Below are 17,190 nucleotides of genomic sequence, written 5' to 3'. Positions count from 1 at the left end.
TCCTGTAACCCCAGGAGGTGGGCACCTGAGCAGCCATATTCCTTACCTGAGCACTGCCTCCTGTAACCCCAGGAGGTGGGCACCTGAGCAGCCATGTTCTTCACCTAAACACTGCCTTCTGTAACCCCAGGAGGTGGGCACCTGAGTAGCCATGTTCCTCACCTAAACATTGTCTTCTGTAGTCCCAGAAGGTGGGCACCCTAACCACCCCCATCACACGTGAGCCTGAGGCTCAGAGAAGGTAACTCCCCTAGGGACACATGGCCAGGGAGCCTCAGGCTTGGAGAATGTAACTCCCCTAGTGACACAGAGCCAGGAAAAAGCAACATTGGACCCACCCCAAATCTACGTGGTTCCAGAATCTATGTTGCGTAGCCTCTCACATGCATGTGTGTGTGCACGGCCCTGTACAGTTCCTGGACAGCTCACTGTGTGGTGACACAGGCAGGGAGGTCATCAGCAGTTTTAGTTACCAGAGAGTGACAGCAGTGATTGCTGGGTTCAGGATTTAACTGTTGCATTTTACCTGGTAATGAGACCAAGGCCTGCTTGGTTTAACCTGAGTGCAAGACTCCAGAAGTAGCGCGGGCTCATGGCTGAAGAGGCCAAGCTGGAACTCCTCAAGACTCACTCTGCCATCTCCATCTTGATCTAGTTTGTTAAACAGGTCTTCAAGTTCCTAAACAAAAGCCATCATACCTCAGGCCCAAACACAAGAGCCCCGACCAGCCGCCCTCACTGGGGCCTCCCTCCCCTCCACCTCCTTGTGGTTCCAAGTACCCGACAAGTGCCGTTTTGGTCTTCTTCAGACTTAAAAGCTGTGTAGACCACAAGGTCTGTGTTTTCCCAAGGTGCCCCCTCCCTATATCTTGTGAAACCCACAGGCCTTGTTGGTTTCCATCCCACTGTGAGTGGGCATCACCTGAACTTCCCAGTTCTACAAATCCTTATTCAGTATCTGCCAGGGCTGGAGCCTGGGGGATGCTGAGCAAGGCCAGCCCCTGCAGAGTGAGGTCCAGCAAGGACACAGGGCTGAGAAGAACTCCAGCAAGGTGGGCCGGCCTCCCACCCAGGAGGAGGGAACACAGCCACTGGGGAGTGCGGGCAGGCTCATGGGCCTCCTGTCAGCTGCACCGTGGAACCCGGCCACACAGAGAAGGGGGAAAGGCATCCAGGCAGAGGAAGGATGTGAGTGAAGGAACAAGAAGTACCTGGCACACCTGAGCATGGCAGGGAGTCGGTTAGGCTGGGGAACTCCATCAGAGATGGTCTTTCAAAGGTGTCTGGGAGGCCGGGTGCGGTGGCTCAAGCCTGTAATCCCAGCACTTTGGGAGGCCGAGGCGGGTGGATCACGAGGTCAAGAGATCGAGACCATCCTGGTCAACATGGTGAAACCCCGTCTCTACTAAAAATACAAAAAAATTAGCTGGGCATGGTGGCGCGTGCCTGTAGTCCCAGCTACTCAGGAGGCTGAGGCAGGAGAATTGCCTGAACCCAGGAGGCGGAGGTTGCAGTGAGCCGAGATCGCGCCATTGCACTCCAGCCTGGGTAACAAGAGCGAAGCTCCGTCTCAAAAAAAAAAAAAAAAAAAAATAGTGTCTGGAGTTTTTTGCTTTGACAGAAATGCCAGTTGCCACCAAAAAATTTTAGATTAGAAAGTGATGCACCTAAATGAGTGGCTGCAGGGTAGAGGGCTTTCCAGACCCAATACTAATGACCAGGGCAAGGAAAACATGGCTGGGTGGCCTGCTGTGCCCCTCACCTCTTTCTTGAGTCCCCGAAGCCCGACACTCTGGCAGACCACAGCCAGCTCCTGCTCGCTCAGGTGCCCGCTGCTGCCCACCCCCAGCTCTTCCCACATGCCGCGGATCTGGCCTTCTGGGGTGTCAAAGGAGGGGCTGCAGGACTTCTGGGGGCTCCCAAAGTCCTCGGAATCCCAGGTCTGCAGCTGCCCTGAAGTAAAGGAGAAGTAACAGTTAGATCCTGACACATACGCAATGGAGCACGAATCAGCCTTAGAAAGAAGGACATTCTGCCCTTTGCGACAGCATGGATGAATATGGAGAACATTACACTACGTAAAATTAGCAGACACAGAAAAACAAACACCACGAGCTCTCTCTCATGTGTGGGATCTAAGAAAAGGAGAACTCGCAGAAGCAGGGCGTAGAAGGGTGGTGACAGGGCTGCTGGGTGGTGGGTGAGATGCTGGTGAGGGGGTCACTTTCAGTTGCAAGATGAGTAAGTTCTGGAGCTGTAATGTACAGCATGGTGACTAACAGCTAGTAAGGTCGAATTGCTTCCTTGAAGTTTGCTAAGAGAGTCTATCTCAAGTGTCTCAGCACACACACATAACTAGGTGAGACGGACATGCTAACTGGCTGGATTGTGGTCATTATTTCACAATGTACATGTCTCAGATCATCACACTGTACAACTTAAATACATAACAATTTTTATTTGTCAATCACACCTCAATAAGGCTGGGAGAAAAACCAGCAACAGTTAAGTTTTGTGCTCTAGGCTGAAGCATTTGGGGGAAGCACAGCAACGCTGGTCAGTGACTCTGAAATCAGACGGACCAATGGACAGAGGGATGGATGGACAGACACATGGGAGATGCAAAGCACCAAACGTGGAATTAGGTGGTTGGCACATGGGTGTTCATGCTACAGTTCTTTGCATTTCACTCTGTTAACAAATTTTCAAAATAAATGTTGGGGGAAAATATCTGCCTCTAATGGGAAAATTCTTGCTGAAGACAACCTTCTAAGGTCAGCCATGCAAGCACTTAAAAGAGGCAGAGGGCTCTATTATTTGTGTTTACAATAAAAAAAACCCAGTCTTTTAATAACTTAGTTTTTAGAAACTTTTCTAACTTACACAGAGCAAAGAGTAAAGTGAAGCCCAGAGCCCCGGCTGCTCAGGCTCCACTAGGACAACACCCTATCACAATGGCTTCTTCTCTACCTGCTTTGCTTCTGGCTAAAGTGTTTAGAAGTACAGGTGCTCCTCAACTTATGATGGAGCTACAGCCCGACAACCCCATAGTAAGCTGAACACATTAGCTGACAGTGGGGCAAAATCCTCTAACACAAAGCCTATTTATACTAAAGTGTTCAATGTCTCGTGTAATTTACTGAGCACTGTACTGAAAGTGAAGATCAGAATGGTCGCATGGGTGCTGAAGGATGGCTTTTACTGAATGCACATCGACCTCGCACCATCGCAAAGTTGAAAAATCGTTGAGTCGAAACATCATGAGTTGGGGCCCATCTGAGGTATTTGCAATCACAGATCTCATGTTACTTCTCCCCCTACATATTTAATCCTTATCTCTAGAAAAAAATACATAGATTCTTACATCACCATAATGTCACTAGCACACCTAAGAAAATCAACAGGATTTTCCCAAGTGTCTCAAAAATATCTTGCTACAGTTGATTTGTTTGAACCAGCATCCAAACTCCTCAGGGTGTCCCTGGCTGTTATTCCTCTCACATCTTTCAGCCACAAGCACCTCTTCCAACTCCCCACAGCTCATGCCTTTTTAAAGAAATAAGACCCACTGTTTTGTGGAATGTTCCACATTTGGATCTATCTGCTTGCTTCCTTGTGGTCTGGTCTAATGGGATCCTCCATCCTTAACATTTCCTGAAAACCTGAGTTAGCATCAAAGCCTAATTTGGCTGCAGGCTCAACTCTTTTTTTTTTTGCCATAAATACTTTGCAGCTGTCGCTGTGTCCTCCACGCATCTCACTCAGGAGGCACTGGTGTCTTTAGGACTCATCAGTGGGCTCAGGTGGTGGATGGCCACTTTTGCTAACCTTAGCCTTCAGCCGCTTGTCTTCCTGATGTGTCTGAAGGTGTGGAAACAGCTTGAGAACACAGGCAGACACTGGGTGTCCAGGAGAAAGTGTCTATGGTGAGCTATATGTCCACCCAGACGTGTTCCTATGGTGAGCTATGTGTCCAGCTATGTTCCTCCAGGCCTTGTCCACACCGCCCAGCCCAGAGCAGAGAGATGGCTGCTTCCACCCAGTTCTGCTTCAGCGGTCTGGATCCTTCAGGTAGATGAGCCATGTGGGCATGAATTACTGATTACCCTGCTGGTAACGTGAAAGCCACCATCCCCCAAAGGAAGCCAGACTGTGTGCTCACAAATGACACTGTGAGTTGGGTTGAGGAAAACAAGAGGAAAGGGACAGGCAAGGAAAGGCCACCTCCAAGGTCCCTTCCAGGCTAAGATACCTGAAATCTCCTAGGAAAAATGTGAAAGCAATCCTCATACTGGGGGTTATTTCTCAGGCTGGCAGAAGGGGTCGGGCAAGTCCTCTAAGCCTGACATGAGTGTGTGTGCGCTACTGTCTGTCGGCTCTGACCCCGTGCAAAGGTTTCCGTAAACTGCTGGGAGGAACCCCAACCTGGTCTCCAGGGAGACAGCACTGAAAAGGTGAAGAACAGCCTCCTCCTGTGAGCCCTTCCCTTCACTGCCCTAGATCTAGACATCAAGTTCGAGGATGTAAAACACAGCGGCTTGGCTGACTTTTCTCAGCACACAGGAGTCTGCCTGCTTTGTCCAGCACCACAGCCAGAAGCTCAGGCCCCCTGACATTTACTGAGACAAACGTTGAACAAAAAATGGCCCTGACATTCAAAGACTGTGGTCCACGGGGTGCTAACTGTTTACTTCGGCAGAAATCCCAGGGCAGTGCCCTCTATCCAAACCATGTTTCTGCAGTCAGCCCATGTGATCGCCTGTGTGGGGAGGTCTCATTATGGCATCCATTGACTCACAGGGAAAAGCCTGAAAAGACAGTGAAACTGCTCACAGGACCAAGGAACACAGACCAGTGCTATTCCCTGCCCTGCATGGTCACTGGCCTGTCTGGCCTGCAGCCCAGCCCAGGACAAGGGAATGGTGAGGCACCCTGTCTGTGGTTGGGGTTCCCTGGTACCCCCACAGCACTGACTGGGAGCCACTGACCCTACCCATGCCTCATGAGTGTGATCCAGTGCAGCCTGCAGCCTGATGCCTTCCTGGGGCAGCCTCATGCCTCCTGCCTCCTGCAAGGGGACATCCAACGCCGCCACCCTGGTCCTTCTGCAACAGGGGGAGCCAGGGGTTGCTGGTCTGAAGAGGGCTCTCAGTATTCAGTCTGGCTCCAGCCTCTCCTCCCAGTTACCCGCAGCTGTGCACTCCAAAGCACTAACTCTTCTCATCACTGCCTTCTCAAAGCCCACAGCAGCCTCCTGCACTCTCCTATACCTGCACCTCACATGCCTGGCTGCTAAGGACCCAGCAGTTTGCTCCCTACACGTTCATATAATGCCTCCGGCCTTCCTGTTTCCTATAGCACACGACACCCCCACCCCCCGGTTCTAACTTCTCCCCTCTTTGCCTTCCCTCCTCCTTTCAGCCTGTCCATGTGAGGAAGTTTGGAAAAATGGCTTCAAACTTGACACTCTTCCCTTCAGTTCTGTGTCCCTTCTCCTTGAATCTGGTAGCCTTGTGACAGCTCTGATCAATAGAACGTGGTAGAAGGGATGCTCTGTGACTTTCAGGCTGACCTGAACTCAATGAGGAAATCTCAGCCCTGTTTTTGGGACCATGTGTCCTCAGGGCCCCAAGCCACTAGGTGAGACAGTTGACTACCCTGAGCCCCCATGCTATAAGGAAGCTCGGCCATGCCAAGGCCTGCTGCAACTCCTCTGAGGCTGTCCTCAGGCTGAGTTCCTCCGCCCAGACGCATAAGTGACGCTTCATGTGATTTCAGACCCAGGCTTCAAGTGTCCCAACAGAGGCCCCGTCTGTGATGGAGTCTATCCTAAGTCTCTCACCTTCTCCAATCCTTTTTTGAGCACTGCAGCCCTGCTCCTCAGAGAAGCTCTGCAGCAGCTATGTAAAAGCTTGTGCTGTGTTCATAAGGGCCTGGTGTGAACCTCAGTTCTTGTTCCCAAGCTCAGCAAGACCTCGCCCGAGCCCCAAGCTGCTTTGAGGAAGGATGCTCAGATTATGCCACGCCTGCTGTAAGGGTTAGCCAGGCCCCCAGCGTCACACCTGGTAGCTCCTCAGAGCCCGGCGTCTGGTTGCCATGCTGATCCTCTCATGCCCACCTCCCTGTGGGGCTCCTTTCCGCACTCTCGCAGGCATCATGTAAGTCAGAAGTTACTTTTACGGAGTCTTCTGTTTTGCATTGTTTGCATAGGTATTGGTCTTTTCTACCCAAAACATTCTAGGATTCATAATGTTTCTGTTTGCTTTTAAATGTCAAGGAAGTATTACAGGCAAAGACAAGATAATTAAAATGAAAAAGGCTTCTCCCCCAAAGCCTTTATTCCTCTCCCTAGAAGAATCCCCTGGGAAGTTTACTGCCTAGCTTTCTGCCCCTATGACACATGTAATGCATGTCACTCCAGAAAGGTGGTGAGGGAGCTGAAGTCTTGATCATGCCCTTGTATGTAACTTCATAGGACCCAGATCTTGCAGAGGGCACCACAACGGCACAGACAGTCAGCCCTCCTTGGGCGCTGCACAGCGCTGTGAGGCTGCGTGCTGTGATTTGCTTGTGACCAGCTGCTCGCCAAGGCTCTGAGCTCCAGGACCAGATCTTATACTCCATCTGCAGAACAGATGAGACCCTGGTGGGTGCTGAGGCTGCCCCTGCACAGCAGGGGAGAGGCTGCATCCAGCCCAGCATGCCAGGAAGGAGGTGCAAGGGCAGCTTAAGTGACGGGGCCAAGCAAGGTCCTGCCTGAAACCACAGAGCCACACCTGCCAGCCGGGATCACATCGGTACTTGCAGATCATGAAGTGTGATTAACCACAAGCTCCCTCGGCCACAGGCCTCTGCCCTGGGGTCTTACCTTGGGAGGATGAAGACCGAGTGACAGCCTCACTGCTATGATGATGACATTCTGATCACTTCTGGAGAAGGAGGAATCCAGTGGGACACCACCCACCCCACATATTGCCCAAGAAATTACATTTGTTGCTGTGCAATGCCCAGTGGCCTGGCTCTTCAGCTTTCAAAGCTCTGGGCAAAGGCAGAGAGCACCGAACGCGAGCCTGCGGCTTTACCTTGTGCTTCAAATAATTCATTCTGAGCTTCTTTAGCGCTCTCGGCCTCTTCATCTGACTTGAGACTCTGTAGAAAGATGCAGAGAGAAGGCTGTGAGTTCTAGCGGGTGCTGCTGGGGACAGAGCAGTAGGAAAAAACAGAGCAGGATATTTGGCGAAGGGGGGTACGGCTGAGGATGGAATCAACCCATCAGAGTTTTGAAAAGCCCACCCCTGCCTTGGGGCCGCCCTGCATGCCAGCTGGAAGCCCTAGGTGAGCCCTGTGTGGGGTGGGCCCTGCCAAGCAGCAGTGAGGGGCTGGGCTGGAGAGAGAGGGGACACACCTTGGTTCCACACACTTGGGGCGTCTCAACATAAACCCAGTTATCAGCAGTTGACACTGAAAATACAATCAAACACTCGTGTCCTAGCAGCAGAGAAGCTTGCCCCCTCCACATGGTGATAGCTTCAGAGGCAGCACTTGAAAGAAGACCGCCCTGCAGCCAATCGTTCAGTCTCAGAACACACTCTCCATACAAGACTTGAAACACGACCGCCTCTCTGCACCCCTCCCTCGTCATCCACATCAGTTTAGCAAACAGTTGCAAGGTGAGAGCAGGTTTCTGTGTCCCTCCAAGGGCTCTGGGATAGCACAGCACCTGGTAATCACCTCACACCCCAGCAGCCTTTGCAAACCTGCACCCAAGACAGGAGTGGGGGCCATCAAGAAACACATGACTTAGTAAAAACCTCGTGCTGCAGTGACTACATCAGCCAACTGGAATCAAAAGTCTGCTTTTGTCCAGGTGTTGTGTATCCCCACAACTGACTGTGGAATGGACGCCGGTGACCAAGATTCCATATGCTTCAAAGCTGGCACTGGCTCTGATGGGGGAGAATCTGCAAGCAGGTGATAAATATTCAACCCCATTTTCTAATGCATTCAACTCCACTGACAACCCTAAAGGCAGCTTTCCCCATGTTCAGGTTTTGTGAATCAAAGATGATTTAAGAAGCAGAATGGCACCAGCAAAGATGCACCACAAGGAGTAGATTCATTATCACTCCATCCCTGAGGTCCAAATTTTTTAAAAAAAGAACAAAAAAGGAGTTGGGTGCAGTGGCTCACGCCTATAATTCTATCACTTTGGGAGGATGAGGCAGACAGATCATAAGGTCAGGAGATTGAGACCAGCCTGCCCAACAGAGAGAGATTCTGTCTCAAAACAACAACAACAAAAAAGAACAAAAAAGGAATGTTCTGGATTTATAGGCATTGCCTAGGTGTCACATGCCCCTGAGAAAAGAGACTCTAAGATTTAAATATATTTTGGTTGTTTTTCCTCTTTGCCTCCACAAATGTTGAAAACAAATGGTAAACAAGTCCACCTGGAGCCCCTGAGCTGTCTAAGAAAGATGTGCTCCTGATCAAGCCCCACCTGGCAGAAGCTGACAGCACAGAGCACAGGAACCAGGAACCTTCTGGAATCCTTGAAAATGGTTTGACCTAGTTCATGATTAACTCACAAGCTGTGGACCTGCCCCATGGACATATTTCTTAACATGAAGCCCCACGAGACTCTGGCAGCCATCTCCTGGGTAACCCTTGTATCCTAGGCACTTGCAGCAAATGACTCAGGGAGCCTGGGGGACAGAGTGGCAACTCCCAAGGCCCCAGGATGCATTGGCTCATACAGGTCAGTTCTAAGTGCTGGGCCTCAATATATCTACGTGTTTAAGATGGGTGGGACTGCGGTCTGACACACCCACACTCCTGACCTCAAGGCTGTTTCAAAAAGGCATCTTCCCTTTTCTACTCTTAGCGCATTGACCCTTCACTCCTGTGAAGCCATAAACATTGCTAGTGGTGATATCAGGGGAAAAGAGAAACAAAGGATTTATGCACAAATTCTCTATTGCACCAACCCAGAAGGAGAGAATCCTGTTGTCCTAAAGACAACCAGACCCAATTTAAATGAAATGGCATTCCCCAAAGTGACCAAGCTTCTGGTGATTCAGGGTGCCTGGGAGTGCCGCTGCCCTCCCCATATCTCATGATCATGTGCTATGAACAAGGATGAAGGGAAGCATTTGTTCTTCCCAACACTTGGCAGCTGGGGTGGGAGAGGGGCCTGACCCACCTCCACACTTTCCAGAGACGCTGAGCGCCGGAGCTGACTTTTCAGGCTGGCCTGGGTTTGCTTCTCGGGCACGTGTCTGGCTTCTGTGGCAGCGTCACACAGCTCGGGCCGGCTTCGACGGCCGTACCACTTAGAGCCACTCACATACTTTGGTGGGATGGCACAGGAGGCAGCTGGGAAAAAAATAGGAAATTTGGTGGGGGTCCTTTATAGCAGTTCCTGGCCCATGCAGGCCAGCAGGTGCCCTCTGAAAAGGTGCACACTCGGCACCGAGCGTGCCTCCCAGACAGGCACTGCTCTGCACACAGAAGCATCTGGAAAGACACAAGCAACAGTGAACAATGACAATCCTATGACCTTGAAAGGGAGATTGAGAAAGCGAGTGTGGGGACAGGAGGACTTTCCCCTAAACTCTACAGGCTATTTTAACTTTTTCAAGCATATTTTGCTTTTATGTAATTAAAGACTAAAAAAAACCTAGCTATCCATGCAAAGGAACAATAAAACCTCCAATAATCCAAGAACGTATAGCTGATGAACACCTGACTCTCAGTGTCCTGAGTGAACATGCTAAATGTAAGGTGACATTCCAGGCAGCTGACAACAATGCAAGGTGACCAGATAATCTCTCATCCCACTGGCACAGTCATCACGGGCCTTATTAACAATCACTCCACGACGGCGGGCACAATCAAGGAGTGGTCCAGCACACTATCACAAGAAGGGTCAGAGCTTATGGGAAGTTAATATGGTTTGTGTCCCCACCCAAATCTCATGTCAAATTGTGATCTTCAATGTTGGAGGAGGGGCCTGGTGGGAGGTGATGGGATCATGGGGGTGGATTTCTCAATTGCTGTTCTCAAGACAGTGAGTTCTCATGAGATCTGGTTGTTTAAAAGCGTGTAGCCCCTCCTCCTGCTCTCTTCCTCCTTCTCCAGTCATGTAAGACATGCCTGCTGGCCCTTCGTCTTCTGCCATGATTGTGAGTTTCGTGAGGCATCCCCCGTCATGCCTCCTGTACAGCCTGAGGAACTGTGAGTCAATTAAACCTCTTTTTAAAAAATAAATTACCCAGTCTCAGGTTGTTCCTTATAGCACTGCAAGAACAGACTAATATAGAAAATTGGCACCAGGAATGGAGTACTGCTATAAAGACACATGAAAATGTGGAAGCAGCTTTGGAGTTGGATAACTAACTGGCAGAGGTTGGAACAGTTTGGAGGGCTCTGAAGAAGACAGATGTGGGAAAATTTGTAACCTAGAGACTTGTTAAATTGGTGTGACCAAATGCTAATGGTGATATGGACAATGAACTCCAGACTGTGGTGGTCTCAGATGAAGATGAGGAATATACTGGGAACTGCAAAGAGGTCACTCTTGCTATGCTTTAGCAAAAAGACTGGTGGCATTTTGCCCCTGCCCTAGAGATACGTGAAATTATGAACTTGAGAGAAATGATTTAGAGTATCTAATGGAAGAAATTTCTCAGCAGCAAGGCATTCAAGATATGTCCTGGCTGCTTCTAACATATGCTTCTATTCATGAGCAAAGAGATGATGTGAAACTGAAACTTGTATTTAAAAGGGAAGCAAAGTGTGAAAGTTTGGAAAATTTACAGCCTGACCATGTGGTAGAAAACAAAAATCCATTTTCAGGGGAGGAAGGAACTCAAACCAGCTGAAGAAATTTGTAAAAGTAAGGAGAAGCCAAACGTTAATATCTAAGACAACTGATGGGAGGGGCTTCATGACAGCCCCTCCCATCACAAGCTCTGAGGCTGAGGAGGGAAGAATTGTCTCATGGGCTGGGCATGAGGCTCCACCTTAGGACACTGTTCCCTACATCCCAAGTGTTACAGCTCCAGCCATGGCTAAAAGGGGCCAAAAACATCTCAGGCTGCTATTCCAGGGGGTGTAAGCCACAAGCTTTGGTTGTTTCCATGTGGCATTAAGCCTGCAGATAGATGGAGGGCAAGAGTTGAGGCTTGGGAGCTACCATCTAGATTTCAGAGGATGTATGAAAACACCTGATGTCCAGCAGAAGTCTGTTGCATGGGTGGAGCCCTCATGGAGAACCTCTATCAGGGCAGTGCAGAAGGAAAATGTGGGGTTGGAACCCACAAAGAGTCCCCACTGGGCACTGCCTAGTGGAGCTGTGAGAAGAGGGTCACCATCCTCCAGACTCTAGAATGGTAGATCCACTGACAGTTTACACTGTGCACCTGGAAAAGCCATAGGCACTCAACACCACCCCATGAAAGCAACCACAGGGCCTGTACCCTGCAGAGACACAGGTTGGGAACCCACCCCTTGCATCAGTGTGGCCTGGATGTGAGACATAGTGTCAAAGGAGATTATTTCAGACCTTTAAGATGCAGTGACTGCCCTGCTGGGTTTTGGACTTGCATGAGGCCTGTAGACCCTTTGTTTTGGCCAATTTCTCCCTTTTGGAAGAGAAGTATTTAACCAATGCCTGTATCCCCATTGTATCTTGGAAGTATCTATCTCATTTTTTATTTTACAGGCTCATAGGCAGAAGGAACTTGCCTTGTCTCAGATGAGACTTTAGACTTGGACTTTTGAGTTAATGCTAGTATGAGTTAAGGCTGGGAGACTTTTGAGAAGGCATGATTATATTTTGAAATGTGATAAGGACATGCATGAGATTTGGGAGGGGCCAGGGTGGAATGATATGGTTTGGCTATGTGTCCCCACCCAAATCTCATGTTTAATTGTAATTCCCTGCCTCAACTCTTTAAATGTTGGAGGAAGGGCCTGGTGGCCAGTGATTTGATCATGAGGTAGACGTGAGTTCTCATGAGATCTGGTTGTTTGAAGGTGTGTAGCACCTCTCTCTTCACTCTATTCCTCCTGCTCTGCTAGATGAAGACATGCCTGCTTCCCCTTGCCTTCCACCATGATTGTTCCTGAGGCCTCTGCAGCCATTCTTTCTGTACAGCCTGTATAACTGTGAGTCAATTAAACCTCTTTTTTTCATAAATTACACAGTCTCAGGTAGTTCCTTATAGCAACTGAGAATGAACTAATACCAAAGTATTAATAGGGAATAGGACCATTTAGTTGAGGAAAGCTTTTAATTTCTAATTGGAAAAGAAAGAAAAAGCAAAACAAAATTGAAACAGGTGAAAAAAAGCACAAGTTCTAAAAAACAGCTTGGTGTTTCTTTGGAAGTACTGTCACCATGACCCACAGGTTCAGACAGTTTTAAGCTTAGATGCAGCCACCTTCCGTGTTCCAGCACAGATGGGAAAACACAAGATCAGGGGACCAGGCTGTCACCTCTTCAGGGTGCTTTGATATCTTTGATCATCCTCCAAGGTCCTGTGCCTTAGGGATAGTATGGAGTAGGGAGCCCTTTGACATCTTAAAGAAGGAAAGAGTGAATTGGAGCAACTCACACTTCACCCAGGTCATGCACATGGCTGGTGGCAGGGGCTATGAACCCAGGGCTTCTCTTCCCACCCCAAGGCTCCTTAGCAGCACCTCTGCAACCAGCAAGAGGAAGTGGGAAGGGGCAACCACCAGCACACAGCAGAAAGAGCAGGGTCCAGCAACAATGCCCATACAAGGGCCTTGGTCTTCAAGCTGGAAAACCAGGACTCAAATCCTGGTCACTGCTTATTAACTGTGGAATGGTGAATGAATCTTCACCTGGGGCCTCAGTTTCCTCATCCGAATAACAGGTATTTTAAGGAATGCCATAGGATTTCTATGAGGGTTAAATGGACTCTCTGTAAATGTACACAAAGTTCAATGCCATGTGCTCACTCAGAAGACCATTATGTGAGCCTGGTCCCTTGTGCCTTACCATCCTCTGCCCCCAGCCCCATGACTTATCTACTACACCCCTCCTGACCAGGACACCCTGCTGTGAGACATGAGGGAGTGCTCCCTCCGTGACACGCTAATCAATACCACAAACATGACACTCCTCCAAGAGGGAAAGGGCCACCCCCATTTCATACCCTCCTGACATGGGGCCATCTGCAACCAAGAAGCAGGCTGCCACCACCTCACCACTCCACGCCTGGGTAGCCCTCCCTCCAACCTTGCCCACCTGTTACCATCCTAGCACTTGAGGCTGGAACCAAGGCCAGGTGGCTTTCCCCAAGGACGACACTTCCATTTAGGGACACAGCCTGTGTCCCAGCAGCCCTGTCCCTATAACAGGATTCTGATCAGTCACATTAGCACAACGCAGTGTCATCATTCATGGCAGGCACAGCATTTGTTATTATATGACACAAATAAACAAAGGAAGAAAAAACACCAAGTGTTTTCTTCAAGTCCATATAGTTTAGAGGTGACAGAAAGTAAGGTATAGTTTTCAGAATTGCTGGATTCTTTACACTCTAAAAGTAAACAAACTAAGAAAAGAAACTACAGTCAATAGGAAATCCTTTTACCTGATTCCAGAGAACTACTGTCTTCATCTGAGGGGCGAACACCAGCATTTGATGACAACACAGACACAAAACCTTCCTTAAATTCCTCAAAGTTAACCTGGGTGAATTAAAGGTGAGAGAGGACAATGTCACTTTCAACAGATCACACATTTCATGAGAGCGAATCTTTTGAATTTTCTTTTCTTTTTCTTTCTTTTTTTTTTTTTTTTTTTTTTCTTTCTTTTCTTTTTCTTTCTTTTTTTTTTTTTTTTTTTTTTTGAAAGAAAGAAAGAGAAAGGGGGAGAGAGAACAGGAGTCTTGCTCTATTGCCCAGGCTGGAATGCAATCTAAAAATAGGTATTAAAAACCTCTTTTATGCCAATAATTGTGCTTAACAGTGGAGACAGGAAAGGAATAAGGGAAGAAAATAACAAACAAACAGCCAACCAATCTTTCATTTAAGTCTGTGAAATGCTATGAAAATGTGAAGAGTGATTTACTTCCAATTATGTGGTCACTTTCAAAATAGGTGTTATATGATACTGAGAAAAATGTATGTTCTGTGGACCTGAGGTGAAGAATTCTATAAATATTCACTGAGTTTACTTGTTCCAGGTCTGAGTTCAAATCATACATGTCCCTGTTGATTTTCTATCTCATTGATCCATTGAATATTAACAATGTGGTGTCAAAGTCTCCCACTATTATTGTCCGGGAGTCCAATTCTCTTTACAAGTCATTAAGAACTTGTCTTATGTATCTGGGTGTTCCTATATCGGGTGTATATATATTTATGATCATTGACTCCTGTTGCATTGATCCTTTTACCATTATGTAATGTCCTTCTTTGTTTCTTTTAGTCTTTGTTACTATTAAAGTCTATTTTGTCAGAGACAAAAAAGTTACAACTCCTGTTTTCTTTCTTTCTTTTTTTTTTTTTTTGCTCTCCATTTGATTGGGAAGTCTTCCACCAACCTTTTGTTTTGAGTCTTTGTGTGTCCTTGCTTACAAGATGGATCTGGATACAGTGAACTGATGGGTTTTGACTTTTTTTTTTTTTCCTTTTAGTTGCATTTATTTTAAGGCTGAATTTACTCCTGCGCCATAAGTTTTTGTTTCTTCAGCTTCTTCTGGGAAATCTTCTTCTTCTGGGCAACCTCCTCTTCTGATTTAGGAACAATCTGTTCCTTTTCAGTAAGGATCATCTAAACGTGGCAGGGAGAACTCATGTATGGATTAATTCGACCGTGAGCTCTGTAGGTCTGGCGGCGCATCTTGGGTGCTTTGTTCACTTGGATATGCTCAATGACCACAGAATCTACATCTAAACCCTTAAGTTCAGCATTACTCTCTGCATTTTTAAGCATGTGCAGCAAAAATTCAGCACTCTTTTTGGGCCACTGACCTTGTGTCCAGCCCCACTGCTTGGCCTGGGCACGCCTGCCAACTCCACCATTGTAACGTCGGAATGGTACGCACTGTTTCTGTAAAGTGACATCTTTCAGATACTTCGTGGCTTTTCGTAGATGCATACCCTTGATGGCCTAGGCAGTTTCACGTGTGTTCTTAAAGTGAACACGAAGATTGGAACCTCTTGATTTGCATGATTTTGTGGGGTTCTCCAGATCAAGTGAATAGCGAACCATTTTCACAGATTACCTTAGGCCACTTAGGGAAAGAGGAGGCAGGTTTTGACTTTTTATTCAATTTGCCTGTCTGTGTCTTTGATTGGGGCATTTAATCCATTTCAATTTAGGATTAATATTGATAGTTGTGAGTTTAATATTGTCATTTAATGCTAGCTGGCTATTTTGCCCATTAGTTGATATAGATTCTTCATTATGGAGATACTCTTTACCTTTTGGTAAGTTTTTGGGATGACTGATACTGGTTGTTCCTTTCTGTGTATAGTGCTTCTTTCAGAAGCTCTTGTAAAGCAGGCCTGGTGGTGATGAAATCTCAGAGTGCTTGCTTGTTCTTGAAAATTTTTATTTTTCCTTCATTTGTGAAGCTTAATTTGGCTGGATATGAGATTCTGGGTTGAAAATTCTTTTCTTTGAGGATATTGAATATTGACCCCCCACTCTCTTCTAGTTTGTAGGGTTTCAGCTGAGAGATCTGCTGTGAGTCTGATAGGCTTCCCTTTATGGGTAACCTGACCTTTCTCTCTAGCTGCCCTTAGAATTTTCTCCTTTACTTCAACCCTGGTGAATCTAACGATTATGTGTCTTGGGGTTGCTCTACTTGAGGAATATCTTTGTGGTGTTCTCTGTATTACCTGAAGTTGAGTATTTTCCTCCCTTACTAGGTTAGGAAAGTTTTCGGGAATAATATACTGAAGAATATTTTCCAGCTTGGATTCATTCTCTTCATGACATTCAGGTACACCTAACAAAAGTAAATTAGGTCTTTTCACATAGTCCCATATTTCTTGGAGACTTTGCTTATTCCTTTTTACTCTTTCTTCTCTAAGCTTGTTTTCTTGTTTCATTTCATTAAGTTGGTCTTCGACCTCTCACATCCTTTCTTCCGCTTGATCAATTCGACTGTTAAAACCTGTGCATACTTTGCGGAGTTCTCGTATTGTATTCTTCAGTTCCATTAATTCACTTATATTCCTCTCTAGATCATCTATTCTCGTTAGGATTTCGTCAAACCTTTTTTCAAGGTTCTTAGTTTCTTTACATTGGGCTAGAACATGTTCTTTTAACTCACAGAAGTTTCTTATTATTCACCTTCTGAAGCCTGCTTCTGTTAATGGAACACACTTGTTCTCCATCAGGCCTTGTTCCCTTGTTGATGAGGAACTGTGATCCCCTGCAGAGGGAGAGGCATTCTGATTTTGGGTATTCTCAGCCTTTTTAGACTGGTTTCTTCCCATCATTGTAAATTTATCCACTTGTTGTCTTTGTAATTACCGACTTTCAAATTAGGTCTCTGAGTGGACATCCAACTTGTTGATTCCCAGCGCCGGAATCTGAGCAACCCATTGCACTGGCCAAAACAGCGGATTCGTGGTGCTTTTCTGCCCGGGAATCTCCGGTCTGGCTTCCTTCTTGAGTCCCTTTTTCAATCAGCTGAATAGGCAACTCTGCCTTCCTGGAGCTCCAAACGTCGACCAAAAGGGGACCCAGTCCCGTTTACTTTGCACCAAGAACCGCCACGCCGGGGCTCCGGCAAAACTGTCGTACCAGCCACAAGAGTCGCGCTGGCAACCCGTGGGTCTCCTCCGCTGGGAATCTCCTGGTCCGTGAGCAACAAAAATTCATCTGAAAGTGTGGCGTCCTCTCGTTCTCTGCGCTTTCACTGGGAGTTACAATCCTGAGCTGCTAGTGATCTGCCATTTTGAATCTCTCCCTGGATTTTCTTTCAGATAGAAATGCATTATTATTGCCTTTTAAAATGAGAACCTTCATGTTTTCAAATATTTACACTTAAGATTTTTAAGCCAGGCGCGGTGGCTCAAGCCTGTAATCCCAGCACTTCGGGAGGCCGAGGCGGGTGGATCATGAGGTCAAGAGATCGAGACCATCCTGGTCAACATGGTGAAACCCCGTCTCTACTAAAAATACAAAAACATTAG

General features: G+C 47.4%; 1 protein-coding gene and 1 pseudogene across 5 annotated transcripts in view; both read right to left on the bottom strand.

Moving 5' to 3' along the window:
• NINL (ninein like) overlaps positions 1 to 17,190 on the bottom strand; it is an 85,721-nt gene that overhangs the window by 54,444 nt on the left and 14,087 nt on the right. For all 4 annotated transcript variants that reach the window (XM_037743066.1, XM_017541424.1, XM_037743067.1 and 1 more), the window contains exons 3-7: positions 13,629 to 13,725; positions 9,203 to 9,375; positions 7,083 to 7,149; positions 1,763 to 1,953; positions 527 to 679 (exon numbers count right to left, since the gene is read on the bottom strand). In XM_037743066.1, the coding sequence (XP_037598994.1) occupies positions 527 to 679; positions 1,763 to 1,953; positions 7,083 to 7,149; positions 9,203 to 9,375; positions 13,629 to 13,725 (681 nt within the window). The remainder of the gene's footprint in view (positions 1 to 526; positions 680 to 1,762; positions 1,954 to 7,082; positions 7,150 to 9,202; positions 9,376 to 13,628; positions 13,726 to 17,190) is intronic.
• Positions 14,699 to 15,296, bottom strand: LOC108313135 (annotated as a pseudogene). The gene has a single exon (XR_001828943.2). The product of XR_001828943.2 is annotated as a 60S ribosomal protein L17-like (transcript).

Source organism: Cebus imitator, unplaced genomic scaffold (genome assembly GCF_001604975.1).
Source record: "Cebus imitator isolate Cc_AM_T3 unplaced genomic scaffold, Cebus_imitator-1.0 Scaffold134, whole genome shotgun sequence".
NCBI lineage: Eukaryota > Metazoa > Chordata > Mammalia > Primates > Cebidae > Cebus > Cebus imitator.
Note: the sequence above shows the minus strand (reverse complement) of the source record. Positions and strands in the feature narration are given on the sequence as shown.